Source organism: Hypanus sabinus, chromosome 4, assembly GCF_030144855.1.
Source record: "Hypanus sabinus isolate sHypSab1 chromosome 4, sHypSab1.hap1, whole genome shotgun sequence".
In the NCBI taxonomy this organism is placed as follows: Eukaryota; Metazoa; Chordata; class Chondrichthyes; order Myliobatiformes; family Dasyatidae; genus Hypanus; species Hypanus sabinus.
The window spans coordinates 110,772,998-110,790,539 of record NC_082709.1 but is presented as its reverse complement, the minus strand read 5'-3'; the positions used below and the strand labels follow the sequence as shown (position 1 = coordinate 110,790,539).

Here is a 17,542-nt window from a genome sequence, read left to right as displayed (position 1 = left end):
AGTACCCTCCAAATGCCACATACCATCGGTTTGCTAACACTTAGCAAAGCTTCAAGAGCTTTTTTGTTTGCATCTTCATCTGCTAAACAAAAAAAAGGTATATTAGTATGGTAAGTTTCATATTATTTTGACACTGTGTAAACAGTACAATACTAATATAATAGCTCAAGTTCACCATTACACAATAAAATAACAAGTGGCTTTGTTTAACAATGAGCATTTTGGTTATGTTCCTGAGTAACTCAATAGATGTTCCAACATAGAATATGGTCTTCTATTTAAATGCAAGTAAGTTAATGAAGATTCTGAATAAACAACAGATGCTTTCCACTTTTTTTTTGCTCTTCCCTTCCTGACCTTAATTGAATCAAGCTTTAATACTTTCTCATGTAGGTCATCCAAGTAGGTGTATTTTACATGATTAAAAAAATTAGCAGAGCCATATCTGATTGTAAAAGGCCACATTTCTAGGGTGAGTTGCATGAAATTGTTCTATATTTCCTTCAAGTTAGAATGTTCAGAGACAATCTGATGAGTTTCAAGTCAAAGGATTCCAATAAAATTGCAAATTATTGGTCTAATATTAATAAACCTGCTTCTAAATTAGCTTTTGAAAGATCTAAGTTCTGCAAGTCTTCACTATTTTAAATAAAATTCAGGTTAAACATGCCTACCCATAACTTGAAGATGTACCTTTTAAAAAATAAGATTTTGAAGATGTTCAGACAATATTTCTCAACAGAATTTTACATTATATTTTCAAATATGGTGAGGTACATGTGTATTGGATATAAACACAAACATTTAAATATGCTGAGGTAGAAATAAACATGTTAAGTCTTTGTAAGTATTAATTCATGTAAGAAAAGCTTCTACCATTTTTAGATGAAAAACACAAGGGTGCAAGATTTGAATGTGGTGAATAATAAGCACAAGATAATAATAACTGCACAAGACACAAACTGGCTAGCAGAAAGCGAGATGAAATTTAATACTATTAAGGAAGATGTGACACACGTTTTATCAGAAAAAAATGACAGAGTACACTCCTTAAGTCACAGGGAAACAAGGGGAACATGTGCATAGATCTCTGACGGTAATAAGGCAGATTGAGAGTGTTGCCGCCATGGGCTTTATTGTATAAAACAGAAAAGCACTAAAGGTATGCTGAAACCCTTTGCAACACTGGTTAGGCATGAAATAGAGTAGAGTGTCCAAATTTGATCAAAGTCTAGGAAGGGTACAATAGAGTCCGAGTCACAGAGAGATAAACGTGGAAACAGTTCCTTCAGCTGACCAAGTCATGATCTGTCTGGTTAGCATGAAAACAAAAACATTTCACTGTATCTTGGCACATGACAACAATAAATCTATATCAATACCAAGTTTGTGCCAACCATTAAGCCTCCATTTTTACACTAGTGCATCCCTAACCCAATTTTACCCTACTAATAATTTTCCTATTAATTCCACTCCAGGTTTTGCTACCCATCTACACATTACAAGCAATTTACAATGGCCAATCACCTATCAATGTCCAAAACTTTATGATGTGGAAGGAAACTGCAACACCCAGAGGAAGCCCATGCAGTCACCAGGAAAATGTGTAAATTCCAAAGGCAGCACCAGAGGTTAAGATTAAATCCAAGTCATAAACTGGGACACATTGGAACTTTGAGGTTTTGCAAGGATAGCTCCAAGATTGAGGATTTCAGTAGCAAGGTTTAACTTCAGAAATTGGGAGAATTGTTCCTCCTGAAGCAAAAATAGTGGGAAGGAGATCAGTTGATCATTATGGAGAGGGGATGTGAGGATTTAAAAAAAAACTGCAGTGTGTGACTATGGTCTGGTACAATCTGCCTTTAAGGCTGGTGGAAAATGAATCAAAAGTAAGACACTGGACGAGCAAAGAAAGAGGAATAGGACTGAATGGTTGCTCTGCAAAGAACTGGCGAGGACACAATGAACCAAGTTGTCTCTTTCTGTATCATATTTCAATTACAGCAAGCTATCCAAATAGTTGGGAAGTGATATACAAAGAACGTCCTGGGAATCATCTGCTCCAATTTGAGAATATTTAGAAACTGGTCACATTTATACACAAGGACAAAATTTTCAGCAAAACCTTTATATAATATGAATGTCAGAAAATGGTTAAAAATGCTTACAAAAAGTACCAGGAAGTTATGGAAACATAGACTATTAAGTTTCATCTGCCTTAAGACTCTAGAAATACATTTTCACTACCAAGATTAACCACCCCCACATTTTAATATTTTAAGGGAATTATTAAGAAAATCACTTTAATTCCATGGTACTTAGGAACCTAATTGGCTTTAAATTCATTAAGCACTTTTATAACTTGGAAAAGAGTGTAACAAAATAAAACATACCAGACATATCAGTATCTTTTTCAGATGTGCCTTCCTTTTTCTGATCTTGTTTACTCTTCTCAATTCCTACACATGTTTCTAGGATATCTTGTTCATTCTGTTCACTGGTGAGAGACTCAAAATGGCACTTATGGGGAGATGATGATGGGCTGCTGATTTTGTCTTTTGACCCATTAGCTTGTCTATCTTTCAGTTTCTTTTGTAAGCGATCATATGCTTTGCTAGTCCTTTCATCTCTATGGATATAGTTGGACCTGCCGTGAGTGGGATGAGATTCTGCAATGCAACAATAAAAGATAATTTTCATGTTAAGAAAAATTTCAATAAATACTTTGGGGAAAGAACAATACTTGGACATATAACTAACCCTTCATAACAACATACAAAGTGATTGGGAGGACAAGGAGCTTAATGTGTAACATGTTATCAGGATTACAGGTAATCTCCATGACATGAAGAGATGGCATTTCTGGAAAACTATCCATATTGAAATTTTCCATAATAAGAAACTCTGTGGCGACCCACTTTCTGCGCAGGCGAACCGGCTCACAAATAGCCAGCGTGCAGGGGGGAAGACTTTGGTAATGCACCTCTGATGTCATTTCCACCCAGAGAGGGCGGGCACTAGGGATTTAAATACCAGTGCTGCAAAGTTTGAATAAAGTAGTCTCGAATCAACTTACCGACTGCATGTCGTTATTTCAGCGCTGTGTGTAGCACATCGCTATATTGGTGATCCCGACGGTCCAAACGGGATTTGGACCAAAGACGACCGACTCTTCATCTGTTCACGCAGTTTCGCTAAAACTGCCGACTTTCTGGATGCTGCGACCACGCGTATGGTTTAGCCAAGCAGAAGCCCAGTTCCAGATTCGGCAGATATCCTCTGAATCCATGCATTACTACCACGTGGTGAGTGCCCTTGACCAGGAGACGGCCATCTGGATTTCATATAGTTGCCCCCAGAAGAAGGCAAATATGAAGCATTCAAAGCGCTGCTCATTGGGACCTTTGGCCTCTCACGGCATGAGCAAGGTGTCCGCCTGCTTCACCTGGACAGTTTGGGAGACAGACTGCCGTCAGCATTGATGAACGAGATGCTGTCCCTGGCTGACTGACACAAGCCCTGCCTCATGTTCGAGCAAGCGTTCCTAGAGCAACTGCCTGAGGACATACAGCTGCTGCTGGCCGACGCAGATTTCAGCGACCCCCTGGAAGGTGGCGGCCCGGGCAGACGTGCTGTGGAAAGCCAAGAGGGAGAGCGTGGTGTCCGTCAGTCAGATTACTGGACCACGCGCCCAACAGCAGACCAGACCAGGGGGGCACACACAACACAGAGGCAGGAGCGAGGAGGCCAGTGAACAGTGGTGTTTCTACCACCAGCGGTGGGGCACAAAAGCCCGCTGTTGTCGCCTGCCCTGCAAGGGCCAGGGCCAGCTACTGTTAATGACTATGGCGGCTGGCCACCGGGACAGCCTCTAGTACGTCTGGGACAAACAGTTGGGACGCCGCTTCTTGGTCGACACCGGAGCGGAGATCAGCGTCTTGCCTCTGACGGGGTACGACACCCGCAACAGGAAGCCAGGACCCACCCCGCGGGCCGCAAACGGCAGCACGATACGGACCTACGGCACCCGCAGAGTGCAGCTGCAGTTCGGCACCAGCCGGTTCATGTGGGACTTCACACTGACCGCGGTGGCCCAACCACTCCTGGGGGGGGACTTCTTGCGAGCTGACAGCCTGCTGGTCGACTTGCAAGGGAAAAGACTGGTACATGCCGAGACTTTCCAGATGTTCTCCCTGGATGAAGCCAAGTTGCCGGCCCCACACCTGGATTCCATCACGCTGTCGGACAATGAATTCACCAGAATCCTGGTGGACTTTCCATTGATTCTGGCACCGCAGTTCACGGCAGCCATGCCCAGACAGGGGGTACAGCACCACATTCCGACCCAGGGACCACCCCTCCACACCCGTGCACGAAGGCTCCCCCTGGAAAAGCTCCGCCTGGTGAAGGAGGAGTTCAAGAGGATGGAGGAATTGGGGATCGTACGGAGGTCCGACAGCCCATGGGCCTCCACCCTGCACATGATGTCCAAAGCAGCCGGGGGTTGGAGACCATGCGGCGACTACCACAGACTGAACGAGGCTACCACTCTAGACCGCTACCCCGTGCCGCACATATAGGACTTTGCAGCAAACCTGCACGGGGCAAGAATCTTTTCCAAAGTAGACCTCGTCCGGGGATACCATCAAATCCCAGTGCACCCTGAAGACATCCCCAAAACAGCACTCATCACCCCATTCGGCCTGTTCGAGTTCCTCCGAATGCCATTTGGCCTGAAGAATGCCGCACAGACGTTCCAGCGGCTAATGGACACGGTGGGACGCAACCTGGACTTTGCATTCATCTATTTGGATGACATCCTTATAGCCAGCAGTTGTCGTCAGGAGCATCTGTCCCACCTCCGCCAGCTCTACTCCTGCCTGAGAGATTTTGGCCTCACGATCAACCTGGCTGAATGCCAGTTCGGTCTCAATACCATTGACTTCCTGGGCCACAGGATTACCAAAGACAGGGCAACACCTCTGCCCGCCAAGGTAAACGTGATCCGCCACTTTGCCTGGCCCAACACGGTCAAAGACTTGCAGGAGTCCGTTGGTATGGTGAACTTCTACCACTGTTTCCTCCCCTCAGCAGCCCGTATCATGCGCCCTTTGTACACCCTGATGTCGGGTAAAGGCAAGGACATTACTTGGGACAAGGAGGCCGCGGCCACTTTCGTTAAAGCCAAGGAAGCCTTGGCAGATGCCGCAATGCTGGTGCACCCCAGAACGAATGTTCCGACCGCCCTCATGGTGGACACATCCGACACAGCAGTCGGTGGGGTGCCGGAGCAGCACCAGGGGGTGCTGGCAACCCCTGGCGTTCTTCAGCAAGCACCTACGACCACCCGAACTCAAGTACAGTGCTTTTGACCGGGAGCTGTTGGCACTGTATCTGTCAATCCGGCATTTCAGGTACTTCTTAGAAGGCAGGCCGTTCACCACGTTCACGGACCACAAACCGTTGACTTTCGTGTTCATGAAGGTGTCTGATCCCTGGTCGGCTCGCCAGCAGCGACATCTGTCCTAGATCTCTGAGTACACGACGGACATCCAGCATGTCTCAGGAAAGGCCAACGTCATGGCGGACACACTTTCCAGACCAGGCCTTGTCCCTGGAGGTGGACTATGCAGCACTGGCCAGCTACGAGATGCCCAGCTACAGGACTACAGTCTCGGGTTTGCAGCTGCAGGACTTTCTCATAGGCCCAGGTGATAGGACCCTCCTGTGCGACGTGGCTACCGGACAACCTCACCCCATCGTCCCAACAGCCTGGAGGCGACGAGTTTTCGACTCCATACACGGTTTGGCGCACCCATCTATCAGGACAACCGTCCGGCTGGTCCCCAGCAAGTTTGCGTGGCACAGACTTCGCAAGCAGGTCAGTGAATGGGCCAGAACGTGCACGCAGTGCCAAACAGCCAAGGTGCAGCAGCACACTAAAGCCCCGCCGCAGCAGTTCGAACCCACCCAACGGAGGTTGGACCACATTCATGTGGATATCGTGGGCCCCTTACCAGTGTCCCGAGGAGCGCGGTACCTCCTAACTATGGTAGACCGGTTCACGAGGTGGCCAGAGGCGGTCCCGCTCACCGACACATCTGCCGATTCCTGCGCCTGAACACTGATCGCAACCTGGGTAGCACGCTTCGGGGTACAGGCCCACATTACCTCCGACAGAGGCGCCCAGTTCACCTCCAGCCTGTGGTCGGCTGTGGCCAGCCTGTTGGGAACGCAGCTGCACCACACAACTGCCTACCACCCACAGTCAAACGGACTGGTGGAACGCTTCCACCGTCACTTGAAGTCCGCTCTCATGGCCCGCCTGAGAGGACCTAACTGGGTGGATGAGCTTCCCTGGGTCCTGCTTGGAATTCGTACAGCGCCCAAAGAGGATCTGCATGCCTCATCGGCCGAGTTGGTGTTTGGCGCGCCCCTGGCCGTCCCGGGAGAGTTCATACAAGGGGGCAAGGGGAAGAACCCGCAGCAGTCCTGGACAGGCTACGCGAAAGGCTCGGCAACCTGGCCCCCGTACCAACTTCACAGCACGGACGGACCCCGACCCATGTACCCAAAGACCTGCAGAACTGTAAGTTTGTGTTTGTACGAAGGGGCGGACACCGGGCACCGCTACAGCGGCCATACAAGGGGCCATTCAAGGTGATCAACAACAACGGGTCCACGTACGTTCTGGACATTGGGGGGAGAGAGGAGGTTTTCACGGTGGACCGACTCAAACCAGCCCATGTGGACTTGGCGCAGCCGGTCGAGGTTCAGGCACCACGGCGCAGAGGCAGACCTCCCAAACAGAGGCTGATCCAGACTGTGGACATTGGGGGGTGTATCGCCGGTTCTGGGGTGGGGGGGGGGGGTTATGTGGCGACCCACTTTCTGCGCAGGCGAACCGGCTCACGAACAGCCAGCGCATGGGGGGAGAATTTGGTAATGCACCTCTGATGTCATTTCCGCCCGGAGAAGGCGGGCGCTAGGGATTTAAATGCCAGCGCCGTGAAGTTTGAATAAACTAGTCTCAAAACGACTTACCGACTGCGTGTCGTTATTTCAGCGCTGTGTGTAGCACATCGCTACAACTCTATATTATAAATAGAGATGTGCTTGTTCCGATAGGATGTTTTCTCTAAAATGTAATAATGACTGTCACAGCTGCTGGTTCACAGCAGGGTCCATTTAGCACATTTACTTTGGAAGCTGACAAGGCAGTAGCCTTAGAAACACAAGCAACTAGAGATGTTCATCACCTTTCAGCCCAGTTTGAATGGAACCGTATACTTTTAAATGTGTATTAAACAGAAGTAAGATAATTTAATGATGTAACACAACAACAACATTAATTGCTTAACTTACAGCTTGCGTATAAACATACTGACCCAGTTTCAGACATCAAGAAGATAATTAACATGGAAATCCCTGGGGGGGTGGGGGAAAGAAATGAGCTAACTACACCTACTACACAAGAAAACTTACTGCATTATCTGTGCATGTATCATGAAAAGAGTTTAAAAAAGACAAAACTTGTTTAGCTCACACTTTGTATTTACTTATTTAATTACCACACATACAGTTCTATAAAAATGAATTTTATTCATAGAACATAGAACAGCACAGCACAGTACAAGCACTTCAGCCCAAAACATGCAAACCTTTTCATCTACTCCCAGCTCATTTTTAACATTTCCCTCCCATGTGGCCCTTTATTTTTCTTTCAACCATGTGCCTTTCTAAGAGTCTCAGGCATCCCTAATGCACCTGCCTCTACCATCACCCCTGGCATTCTGTATCTCAGATTTTGAGTAGTAATTCCAGAATTTCTGTAACCAGAATGATTGTTACACAGGGTTTGTCTGTATTGATTTACAGTGACTGAATAAAACAAATTATATTTTTCCACGACAACACAAATGCAGTGATTTTTAATGAATCAGATACCATATTTCATGTCATGATGGACAGTCATTAACTGAGTACTCCCCTCCAAGGTGCTGTATGAGCTACAGAAAATCTCTAAGATTTCAGTTTATATAGTGATATCTAATCACACATATGTAGAAACTAAGTGAGTGGCATTTAGAACAATATTAAATATTTCAGTAAATAATTTTACCTATTACCAAAATATTAATATTGGCGATTAACAAATACCGAAGGAGTGGTCCTATGCAACAGAAATATGATTTGGAGGATATAATAACATCTGAGCAATTGCAGGGACTTGAAGTAAAATTGAACTACTGGGAGAGGGTCTTGATGTTCTAGAGAATCTGGCGATTGATAGAGTGTTGAGTTATTCCACTGAACTGTCCTGAAGTGTGTGGGAAATGGACTTTGGGAAAATATTGTGATTTCTGGGTGTCTGAAAAATGAAACAAGATTGTTTCCTGTACACAAGTGTAAAGAAGAATGAAATAATTGTTACTCTGGATCAGAGTTTGGCCATGCAATCATGTTGAGCAAAATGTACAGCAGAGGGCTTACCACACAGCCCTGAGGGGCACCTGTGTTGAGAACGATGGGGAGGGTGGAGTGGTTGTGTATCTTTCTGAGGTCTATTAGCATTCAGTTGCACAGTAGCATACTTAGACCGAGAAGTAGCAGTTTGTTCACCAAGGTCTGTGGAACAATTGTGATGAATGCCAAATGAAATCCCGGTATAGCATTCTGATTTAAGTGTGCATGTTTTCTAGGTGTGTCAGGGCCAGGTGCATGACAGATGCTAAGGCATCTGTCGAAGAGCAGTTCTGTGGGTAAGCATATCGGTCAGTGTCCAGTGTGGTAGGAATGGAGTTCTTCATGTGTTCCCTTACCAGCCGTCCAAAGCACTTCATGATGATTAGTAGCAGTGCCACTGGGTGATAGTCATTTAGTTTAGTGTAGAGTTCTTTGGTACAGGGATGACGGTGGCTGATTTGAAGCATGTGGAGACAGCAGCCTGGATGACTGAAATGTTGAAGATGTCAGTGCATATGTCAGAGAGTTGGTGTGCACACTCCAGAGGATTTGGCCTGGGAGGGTGAGTAAAAATAGGCAGGAACCAAGTAATAGATACAATGGAGCCAATAGTTTGAAGTGTGTGTATTTTAATGCTAGGTAAAGGTGATGAATTTAGAGCATGGAACAAGAATGGGTGCTAAATATCCCATGGTTTTCATGTTTTAGAAAAGATAGAGAGGGAGGTAAGGGGGGGGGGGGATTGAACTAATAATAAGGGACAGTATCACAGCTGCATTCAGAGTGGACATAATGGACTTGTCCAGAGTATATATGGGAAGCACTCAAAAGTCGGAAGGATGCAGTCACTCTGATGAGATTGTACTACAGACCCTCCCAATAGCTACTGGGACATCGAGGAACATGCAGGTAGATTAAAGAAAGATTTAAGAACAATTGGGTTATTGTTGTGGGGGACATAACTTCCCAATATAAACAAAAACTTCTTTGTGTAAGAGATTTAAATGGGGTAGAACTTGTTGACGCATCCAGGAGGGTTTTAAAAAAAAATCAATATGTAGATAGTCCAACTGGAGAGGCTGTGCTGGAACTGGTGAATGACCCAAGTTACGTGACAAACTTTCAGTGGGTAAGCTGGTAGGGAACAGTGACCACAACTTAAGTTTTCAGCAACACACACAAATGCTGGTGGAATGCAGCAGGCCAGGCAGCATCTATAGGGAGAAGCGCTGTCGACGTTTCGGGCCGAGACCCTACATCAGGACTAACTGGTCTTTCCAGCTCTCAGCTTCACCTCACCCACTCCGATCTTCTCTTATCATTTTGCATTTTCTCCTCCCCCTCCTACTTTCAAATCTCTTACTATCTTTCCTTTCCGTTGGACCAGCATTTTGTGTGTGTTGCTTGAATTTCCAGCATCTGCAGATTTCCTCGTGTTTGCTTCTTAAGTTTTAAGATAGCCATAGATAAAGATAAGACCAAAGGACACAAGAACAGAATTAGGCCATTCATCCCATCAAGTCTGCTCCACCATTTCATCATGGTTGATCTATTGCCCTCTCAACCTCATTCTCCTGCCTTTTTCCCATAGCCTTTCATGCCCTGACTAATCAAGAACCCAACAACCTCTACCTTAAATGCACATAGTGATCTTGCCTCAACAGCTGCTTATGGCAATGAATTCCACAGATTCACCATTCAATGGAACATTCCAACTTTTCTGTTGACCCTAGACATGTTTTGCTTATTGAATATGGCCATCTCACTGTTATCCATGCATTGCTGAGTCACATGGCTATTAGCCAGAGCTAGCTAACAGACCTGGTTTATTATAAACCATGTTGAGAGGGTTTTACTAGTATCTTTCCTATAATACATTGGGGTCACAACTTGTTAAGCTGCCTCATCTGTGGCACCTTGTCAAAGGCCTTCTGAAAATCCAAGTACATAACTTCCATTAATTCTCCTTTGTCTATCCTCCAAAGAATTCAAACAGATCTGTCAGGCAACATTCTCCCTGAAGGAAACCATGCTGACTTTGGGCTATTTTGTGATGTTACTCCAAGTATCTGAAACAACATCCTTAACAATCAATCCCAACATCTTCCCAACTACTGAGATCAGGTTAACTGGCCTATAATTTCCTTTATTCTGCATTCCTCCTTTCTTGAAGAGTGAAGTGACATTTTCAATTTTCCAATCCTCCGGAACCATGCCAGAATGGATTGATTTGTGAAAGATCATTACTAATGCCTCCACAATCTCTTCAACTACCTCTTTTAGAACCCTGGGGTGTAGTCCATCAGGTCCAGGTGACTTATCTAACTTCAGACCTTTTTGTTTCCCAAGCACTATTCTCCTTAGTAACAACAACTGAACTCACTTTTGCCTCTTGACACTCTCAAACATCCATCATACTACTAGTGCCTTCCACAGTGAAGGCTGATGCAAAATACTTATTCAGTTTGTCCACCTTTTCCTTATCCCGTTGCCACCTCCCCATCATAATTTTCTAACAGTCCAATATCTCGTCTCTTTTACTCTTTATATATCAGAAAAAAACTTCTGGTATTATTTTTGATATTATTTGCTAGCTTACCTACATATTTAATCTTTTCTCCCCTTAAGGTTTTTTTAGTTACCTTTTGATGGTTTTTTAAAGTTTCCAAATCCTTTAACTTTCCACTAATTATTGATCTATTATAGGCCCCTCTTTTGCTTTTAAGTTGGCTTTGACTTCCCTTGTCAGTCACAATTGTGTTGTCCTGCCTCTAGAATACTCTCTCTTCTTCGGGATGTATCTATTCTGTGCTTTCTGAATTGCTCCCAGAATCTCCAGCCATTGCTGTTCTGCTGTCATCCCTGCTCGTGTCCCCTTCCAATCAACTTTGGCCAGTTCCTCTGTCATGCCTCTATAATTCTCTTTACTCCACTGTAGTACTGATACATCTGGCTTTAGCTTCTACCTCTCCAAATTGCAGGGCCTTTTGGGAGAGTTTTAAGTATGGACTTTGGGGGAGAGTACTAAATTGGAGAGCGTTAAACAGAGTTAATTGGAAACATAATTTTGGGCAAGTCCACATTTGACATATATAGCTTTTGGGGGCCAACTGCACAGAATACAGGACATGTATGTTCCAATCAAAAAGAGGATATGAATGGCAAGATAAAAGAACCTTGAATGTCAATAGAAGTAATGAATTTAGTCAAGAAGAAAAAGTATGTTAGGAAACTAGAATCAACAGAGCCCTTGAGCATTATAAAGAAACCAGAAAAGAACTCAAGAAAGGAATTAGGAAAGCCAAGAGGGGCCATTAGAAGTTCTTGCCAAGTAGGATTAAAAAGAATCCCAAGGCATTATATATAGACACCAAGAGCAATGGGATGAACTATGGAGAGGATAGGACCACTCAATGATAAAGGTGGAGGGGTCGGCGGGAGGGCGCAGCCTACTTGCTTTGATGTGGAGCACATAGGTGACGTTCTTATTGAGTACTTTACATCAGTATTTACCAAGGAGAATGATGTGGAGGGGGAGCATTATGGTTGATAATTCCCCGGGGTCTGTTGGGATATACCCCAAGTTATTGAGAGAGGCAAGAGAAGAGATTCCTAGGTCTTTGTGTCTTCTCTAACCAAAGGGGAAGTTCTGAGAGAGTGGTAAATAGCTAATGTTGTTCCATTATTCGAGAAGGGAACCAGGAATAATCCTGGAAACCACAGACCGGTGAGTTTCACTTCTATGGTTGGGAAGTTGAAGGAGAGAAATTTTAGGGATAGGATTTATAAGCATTTGGAAAACCACAGACTAATTAGGGAGAGCATGGCTTTGGGTGGGGCCAGTCGTAAATTACTAACTTGATCTGACTTTTTTGATGAGGTGACGAGGATGATTGATGAAGGTACAGCTGTAGATGTACATAGATTTTATATTGATAAAGTCCCTCGTGGAAGCCCCATCCAGAAGATTAAGATGCATGGGAACTATAATGAGTTGGCCATTTGGATTCAGAACTAGCTTGCCAATAGACGAGAGAGGGTCATGTTCAAAGAGGGTTATTCTAACCCAAGGTCTGTGATTAGTTATGTTCTATAAGGATCTGTACTGAGAACTCTGCTGTTTGTGATGAACGGTATATAAATGACCTGGATGAAAATGTTGATGGGCGGATTACTAAATTTGCAGATATGATTAATTGGTAGGGGTGTGTATAGTGCAGAAGACTGGTAAAGAGTATAGCAGGATATAGATCAGTTGCAGATATGGGTGGAGAAATCGCATATGAAGTTCAACCTTGAGAGGTGCGGGAGGAGATGAATGGATAAGGGTTGTAGCATTTCTCTCGCTTGCAGGGATATGTACCAGGAAGGGATTAGTGGGGTAGGGATGATTGGACTAGGGAATCAAGCAGGGAGTGATCCTAATGGAAAGTGGAGAGCAGGCAGAGAAGTGAAAATGTGTTTGGTAAAGAGGGCAGCATCAATGGTGGAGGAAGGGAAACCCTGTTCTTTGAAGAAGGAGGACACATCTGATGTCCTGTAAAGGAAAGCCTAATCTTGGGAACAGATGCAATGGAGGTGAAGGAACTGAGAAAAGGGAACAGCATTTTCATGGGAAACAGGGTTGGAAGATGTACAGTACTGTGCAAAAAAAATTTATATGGTATCAGATGGTATAGCTTCCACTGAGCCCTGATCTCAATATTATCGAGGCTGTCTAGGATTACCTGAAGAGACAAAAGCAAGCAAAGCAGCCAATGTCTACAGAAGAACTGTGGCAAATCCAAAATGCTTGGAACAACCTATCAGCTGATTTTCTCATAAAATTTCATGGCAGTGTACCTAAGAGAATCGATGTATTTTAAAAGCAAAGGGTGGTCCCATCAAATATTGCTCTCTTTTTTTTACTGTTTACTGCTCTTTATAGCATTTTTGATATTTATAAACCTTTTTATCTTATTATTTATATGAAAGCATCTTCACTTACAAAACCATTTTTTTTACATGTGCCCAAGACTTTGGCACAGTACTGTATAGTTATCTGTGGGGATCCGTAGGAATATAAAACATGGTGGTAGACATTTTGTCTTCAGAGATGGAGACAGAGAGATCAAGAAAGGAGAGAGAGTTTCTTGATATGCAAAAGGTGAAAGATTACTACAGTTAGATGGGCGAGTTTGACTTGTCTCCAAGAATCACAACTTTGTGATTCTTTGTGCACAATCTCCTTTGTGCATGCTCTCTTCTCACCTTCCCCTTCTTACAATAACTATTTTAAATTCCTCTTTAAGATTACATCCATGAATTCCTACCACTTTTGTAAATACTTTTCTTCTACACAAATGCAGGCATGCTAAAATCAACTAATTTTAATAAATGGTGTATCACAACTAAGTCTGTTTCAAAGATATTAGAAGTCATAGTTCAGAAATGATAAAGCTGAAGAAATTTGGCCTGTCCCCTAAAACCCTCACTAATTTTTATAGATGCACCGTAGAAAGCATTCTTCTAGGGTGCATCACAACCTGGTATGGAAGTTGTCCTGGCCAAGACCGGAAGAAGCAACAGAAGATCGTGAACATAGCCCAGCACATCACACAAATCAATCTTCCATCCTTGGACTCACTTTATACCACACGGTGTCGGAGCAGTGCTGCCAGGATAATTACGGACGTGACCCATCCGGCCAACACACTTTTTGACCCTCTTCCCTCTGGGAGAAGGTTCAGGAGCTTGAAGATTCATACGGCCAGATTTGGGAACAGCTTCTTTCCAACTGTGATAAGACTGCTGAACGGATCCTGACCCGGATCTGGGCTGTACCTTCCAAATACCCGGACCTGACTTGCACTACCTTACTTTCCCTTTTCTATTTTCTAATTATGATTTATAATTTAATTTTTTTATTATATTTACTTCAATTTGTACTTCAGGGAGCATGAAGTGCAGAATCAAATATCGCTGTGATGATTGTACGCTCTAGTATCAATTGCTTGGTGGCAATAAAGTAAAGTAACGTAAAGCCTGTCAAGAGCCATGCAATTATACAAGTCATGCGGATACAAAAATTCACCATGTATTTCTCAATATATCTATCCTATCTATCAATTTGAGTTTTGTTTGAATCAAACAGCTTGAATTAAAGATCATGTGAGAGTTAAACCCCTTCCTGATTTTTTTTTTAAACTAGACTGAATAGGACAACATGTAGCACAGCAACAGGGATTTAGTCACTTCAAGGCTACAGGAGACAGATAAATAGGTGACTTTCTGGAGAGGGAAGGAAGAATGTCAGAAAGTGGAAAGCACTATTGTCCACCTGAACAATAAGTACTCCACTTTGAGTACTGTTGGGTGGGGTCGGGGGGGGGGGGTGGGGGCAACGACCTACCTGGGGGAAGCAACAGTGGCTGTGCCTTTGGGACTGAGTCTAGCCCTGTGACTCAGAAGCATAGGGAACTGAAGAGGATGGCAGCAGTAATAGGGGACTCTATAGGTAAGGGGACAGATAAGCTTTTCTGAGGACACAAAAAAGAAATATGGATGGTAGCTTACCTACCATGTGCCAGTGTCTACAATGTTTCTGAATACATCCAAAATATCGCGAAAAGGGAGGGTGAGCAGCCAGAAGCTGTGGTACATACTGGGTGATGCTGGATCACAAAAGAGGGAATTTGTTGACTACCTATGAAATGGCTTTTTAGAGAAGCTTGTGCTTGACCCTACTAGGGGAAAGGCTAGCTTAGATTGGGTGTTGTGTAATAACCCAGATGTTATTAGTGAGCTTAACATAAAGGAACCTTTAGGAGGCAGTGATCACAATATGACTGAATTCATACTGCAATTTGAGAGTGAGAAGCACAAGTCAGATGCATCAATATCACAATGGACTAAGGGGAATTACACAGGCACGAGAGAGGAGCTTGCCCAGGTGGACTGGGAAGATAGCAGAGCAGAGGTGGCTGAAGTTTCTGGGAATAGTTCACAAGGCACATGATAGATATATCCCACAGAAGAAGTAGGGGTAGGCAACCGTGATTAACAGGGAAATTAAGGACTGCATAAAAGCCAAGGAATGTGCATAAAAGCCAAGGACAAGGTAGCAAAAGTGAGTGGGAAATTGGATGATTGAGAAGCTTTTAAAATTCAACAAAAGGCACTAAAAAAGTTATAAGAAGGGAAAAGATGAAATATGAGATTAAACTAGCCAATAATATAAAGCAGAATGTTAAAAGCCTTTTTTTCCAGTGGTGAAAGTTGATATTAGACCGCTGGAAAATGATGCTGGTGAGGTAGTAGGGGAAAAAAGAAATGGCAGATGAACTTAATGAGTACTTTGCATCAGTCTTCACTGTGGAAGACACTAGCAGTGTACCAGAGGTCCATAAGTGTCAGGGATCAGGATGAAATGCCATTGCTATTACAAAGGGAAAAGTGCTAAGCAAACTCGAAGGTCTTAATCTGGACCAGATGGACTACATCCCAGAGCCCTGAAAGAGGCTGCTGAAGAGATAAAGGATGCATTGGTCATGATCTTTCAAGAATCACTTGATTCTGGCATGGTCCCAGAGGACTGGAAGATTACAAATGTAATTCCACTCTTTAAGAAAGGAGAAAGGCAAATGAAAAGAAATTATAGGCCAGTTAGCCTAACTTCAGTGGCTGGTAAAGTGTTGGTGTCTATTAGTAAGGATGAGGCTTTGGGGTACTTGGAGACTAATGATAAAAAGTCAGTGTGGTTTCTGTAAAGGGGAATCTTGCCTGACAAATCAATTAAGAGTTCTTAATCTCATTGAAACTTACTGAATGTTGAAAGGACTAGAATGTTGAATCTGGAGAGTATGTTTCCTATGGTGAGGGTATCCAGAACTAGAGGGCACAGTCTCAAAATTGAGGGATGACCATTTAGAACAGAGGTGAGAAGGATTTTTTTTTAGCCAGAGAGTAGTGAACTATGGAAAGCTCTACCACAAACTGTGCTGGAGGCCAAGTCATGGGTATATTAAAGTGGAAGTTGATTGTTTCCTGATTGGTCAGGGCATCAAAGGATGCAGCGAGAAGGCAGGTGTATGGGGTTGAGTGGGATCCAGGATCAGCCCTGATGGAATGGCGGAGCAGACTCAATGGGTTGAATGAGTTAATTCTTCTCCTATGTCTTATGGTCTTATTCTGAGGCAATACTCCAAGTGAAGTCTCACCAGTGTCTTTTACAGTCTCAACCTTACATCATTGTTTTTATATTTTGGTCCTCTTGAAATGAATGCCAACATTGCTTTTGCCTTCCACACCACAGATTCAACCTGCAAATTAACCTTAACGGAATTCTGCACAAGGTCTCCCAAGATCCTTTACTCCTCACATTTTTCTATTTTCTCTTTAGTTTGAAAATTGTTAACCCTTCAATTTCTTCAACCAAAGTCCACAACCATATGCTTCCCAATTTCATTTGTCTATCCCAGTTGTTATTTCTTCAAAGAATTCCAACAGATTTGTCAGGTAAGATTTTCTCTCGAAGAAACAATGCTGACTACAGTCTATTTTATCATGTGCCTCCCAAGTATCCTGAAACCACATCCTTAGCAATTGACTACAACATCTTCCCAACCACTGAGGTCAGACTAACAGGAAATTTTTGGCCATTCTTCTGTCTTGCTCCCTTCTTGAAAAATGAAATGACATTTTGCAATTTTCCAGTTTTTTGGACCATTTCAGAATCTTGTGATTCTGAAAGATCATTACTAAGGCCTCCACAATCTCTTTAGCCACCACTTTCAGAAACTTGGCATGTATACCATGTGATCCAGACCACTTATCTACCTTCAGACTTATCACTTTCCCAAATACCTTCTCCCTAGTAATGGTAACTTTACATCTAACACCTGGAACTTCTACCATACTGCTAGTGTCTTCCACAGTGAAGACTGATGCAAAATACTTATTCAGTTCACCCCTCATTTTCTTGTCCCCCCATTACTACCTCTCCAGCATTGTTGTCCAGCAGTCCGATATCCACACTCGCCTCTCTTTTACACTTTATGTATCCGAAGAAATTTTTAGTATCCTCTTTAATATTATT

At 43.7% G+C, this 17,542-nt stretch overlaps 1 protein-coding gene across 4 annotated transcripts in view; it reads right to left on the bottom strand.

The window, feature by feature from the left end:
• Positions 1 to 17,542, bottom strand: part of fndc3a (fibronectin type III domain containing 3A) — a 241,776-nt gene that overhangs the window by 82,361 nt on the left and 141,873 nt on the right. For 3 of the 4 annotated variants that reach the window (XM_059967865.1, XM_059967867.1, XM_059967868.1), the window contains 2 exons: positions 2,394 to 2,669; positions 24 to 82 (listed from right to left, as the gene is read on the bottom strand). In XM_059967865.1, coding sequence (XP_059823848.1) covers positions 24 to 82; positions 2,394 to 2,669 — 335 coding nt within the window. The remainder of the gene's footprint in view (positions 1 to 23; positions 83 to 2,393; positions 2,670 to 17,542) is intronic. The other variant, XM_059967866.1, reaches the window with a different exon arrangement.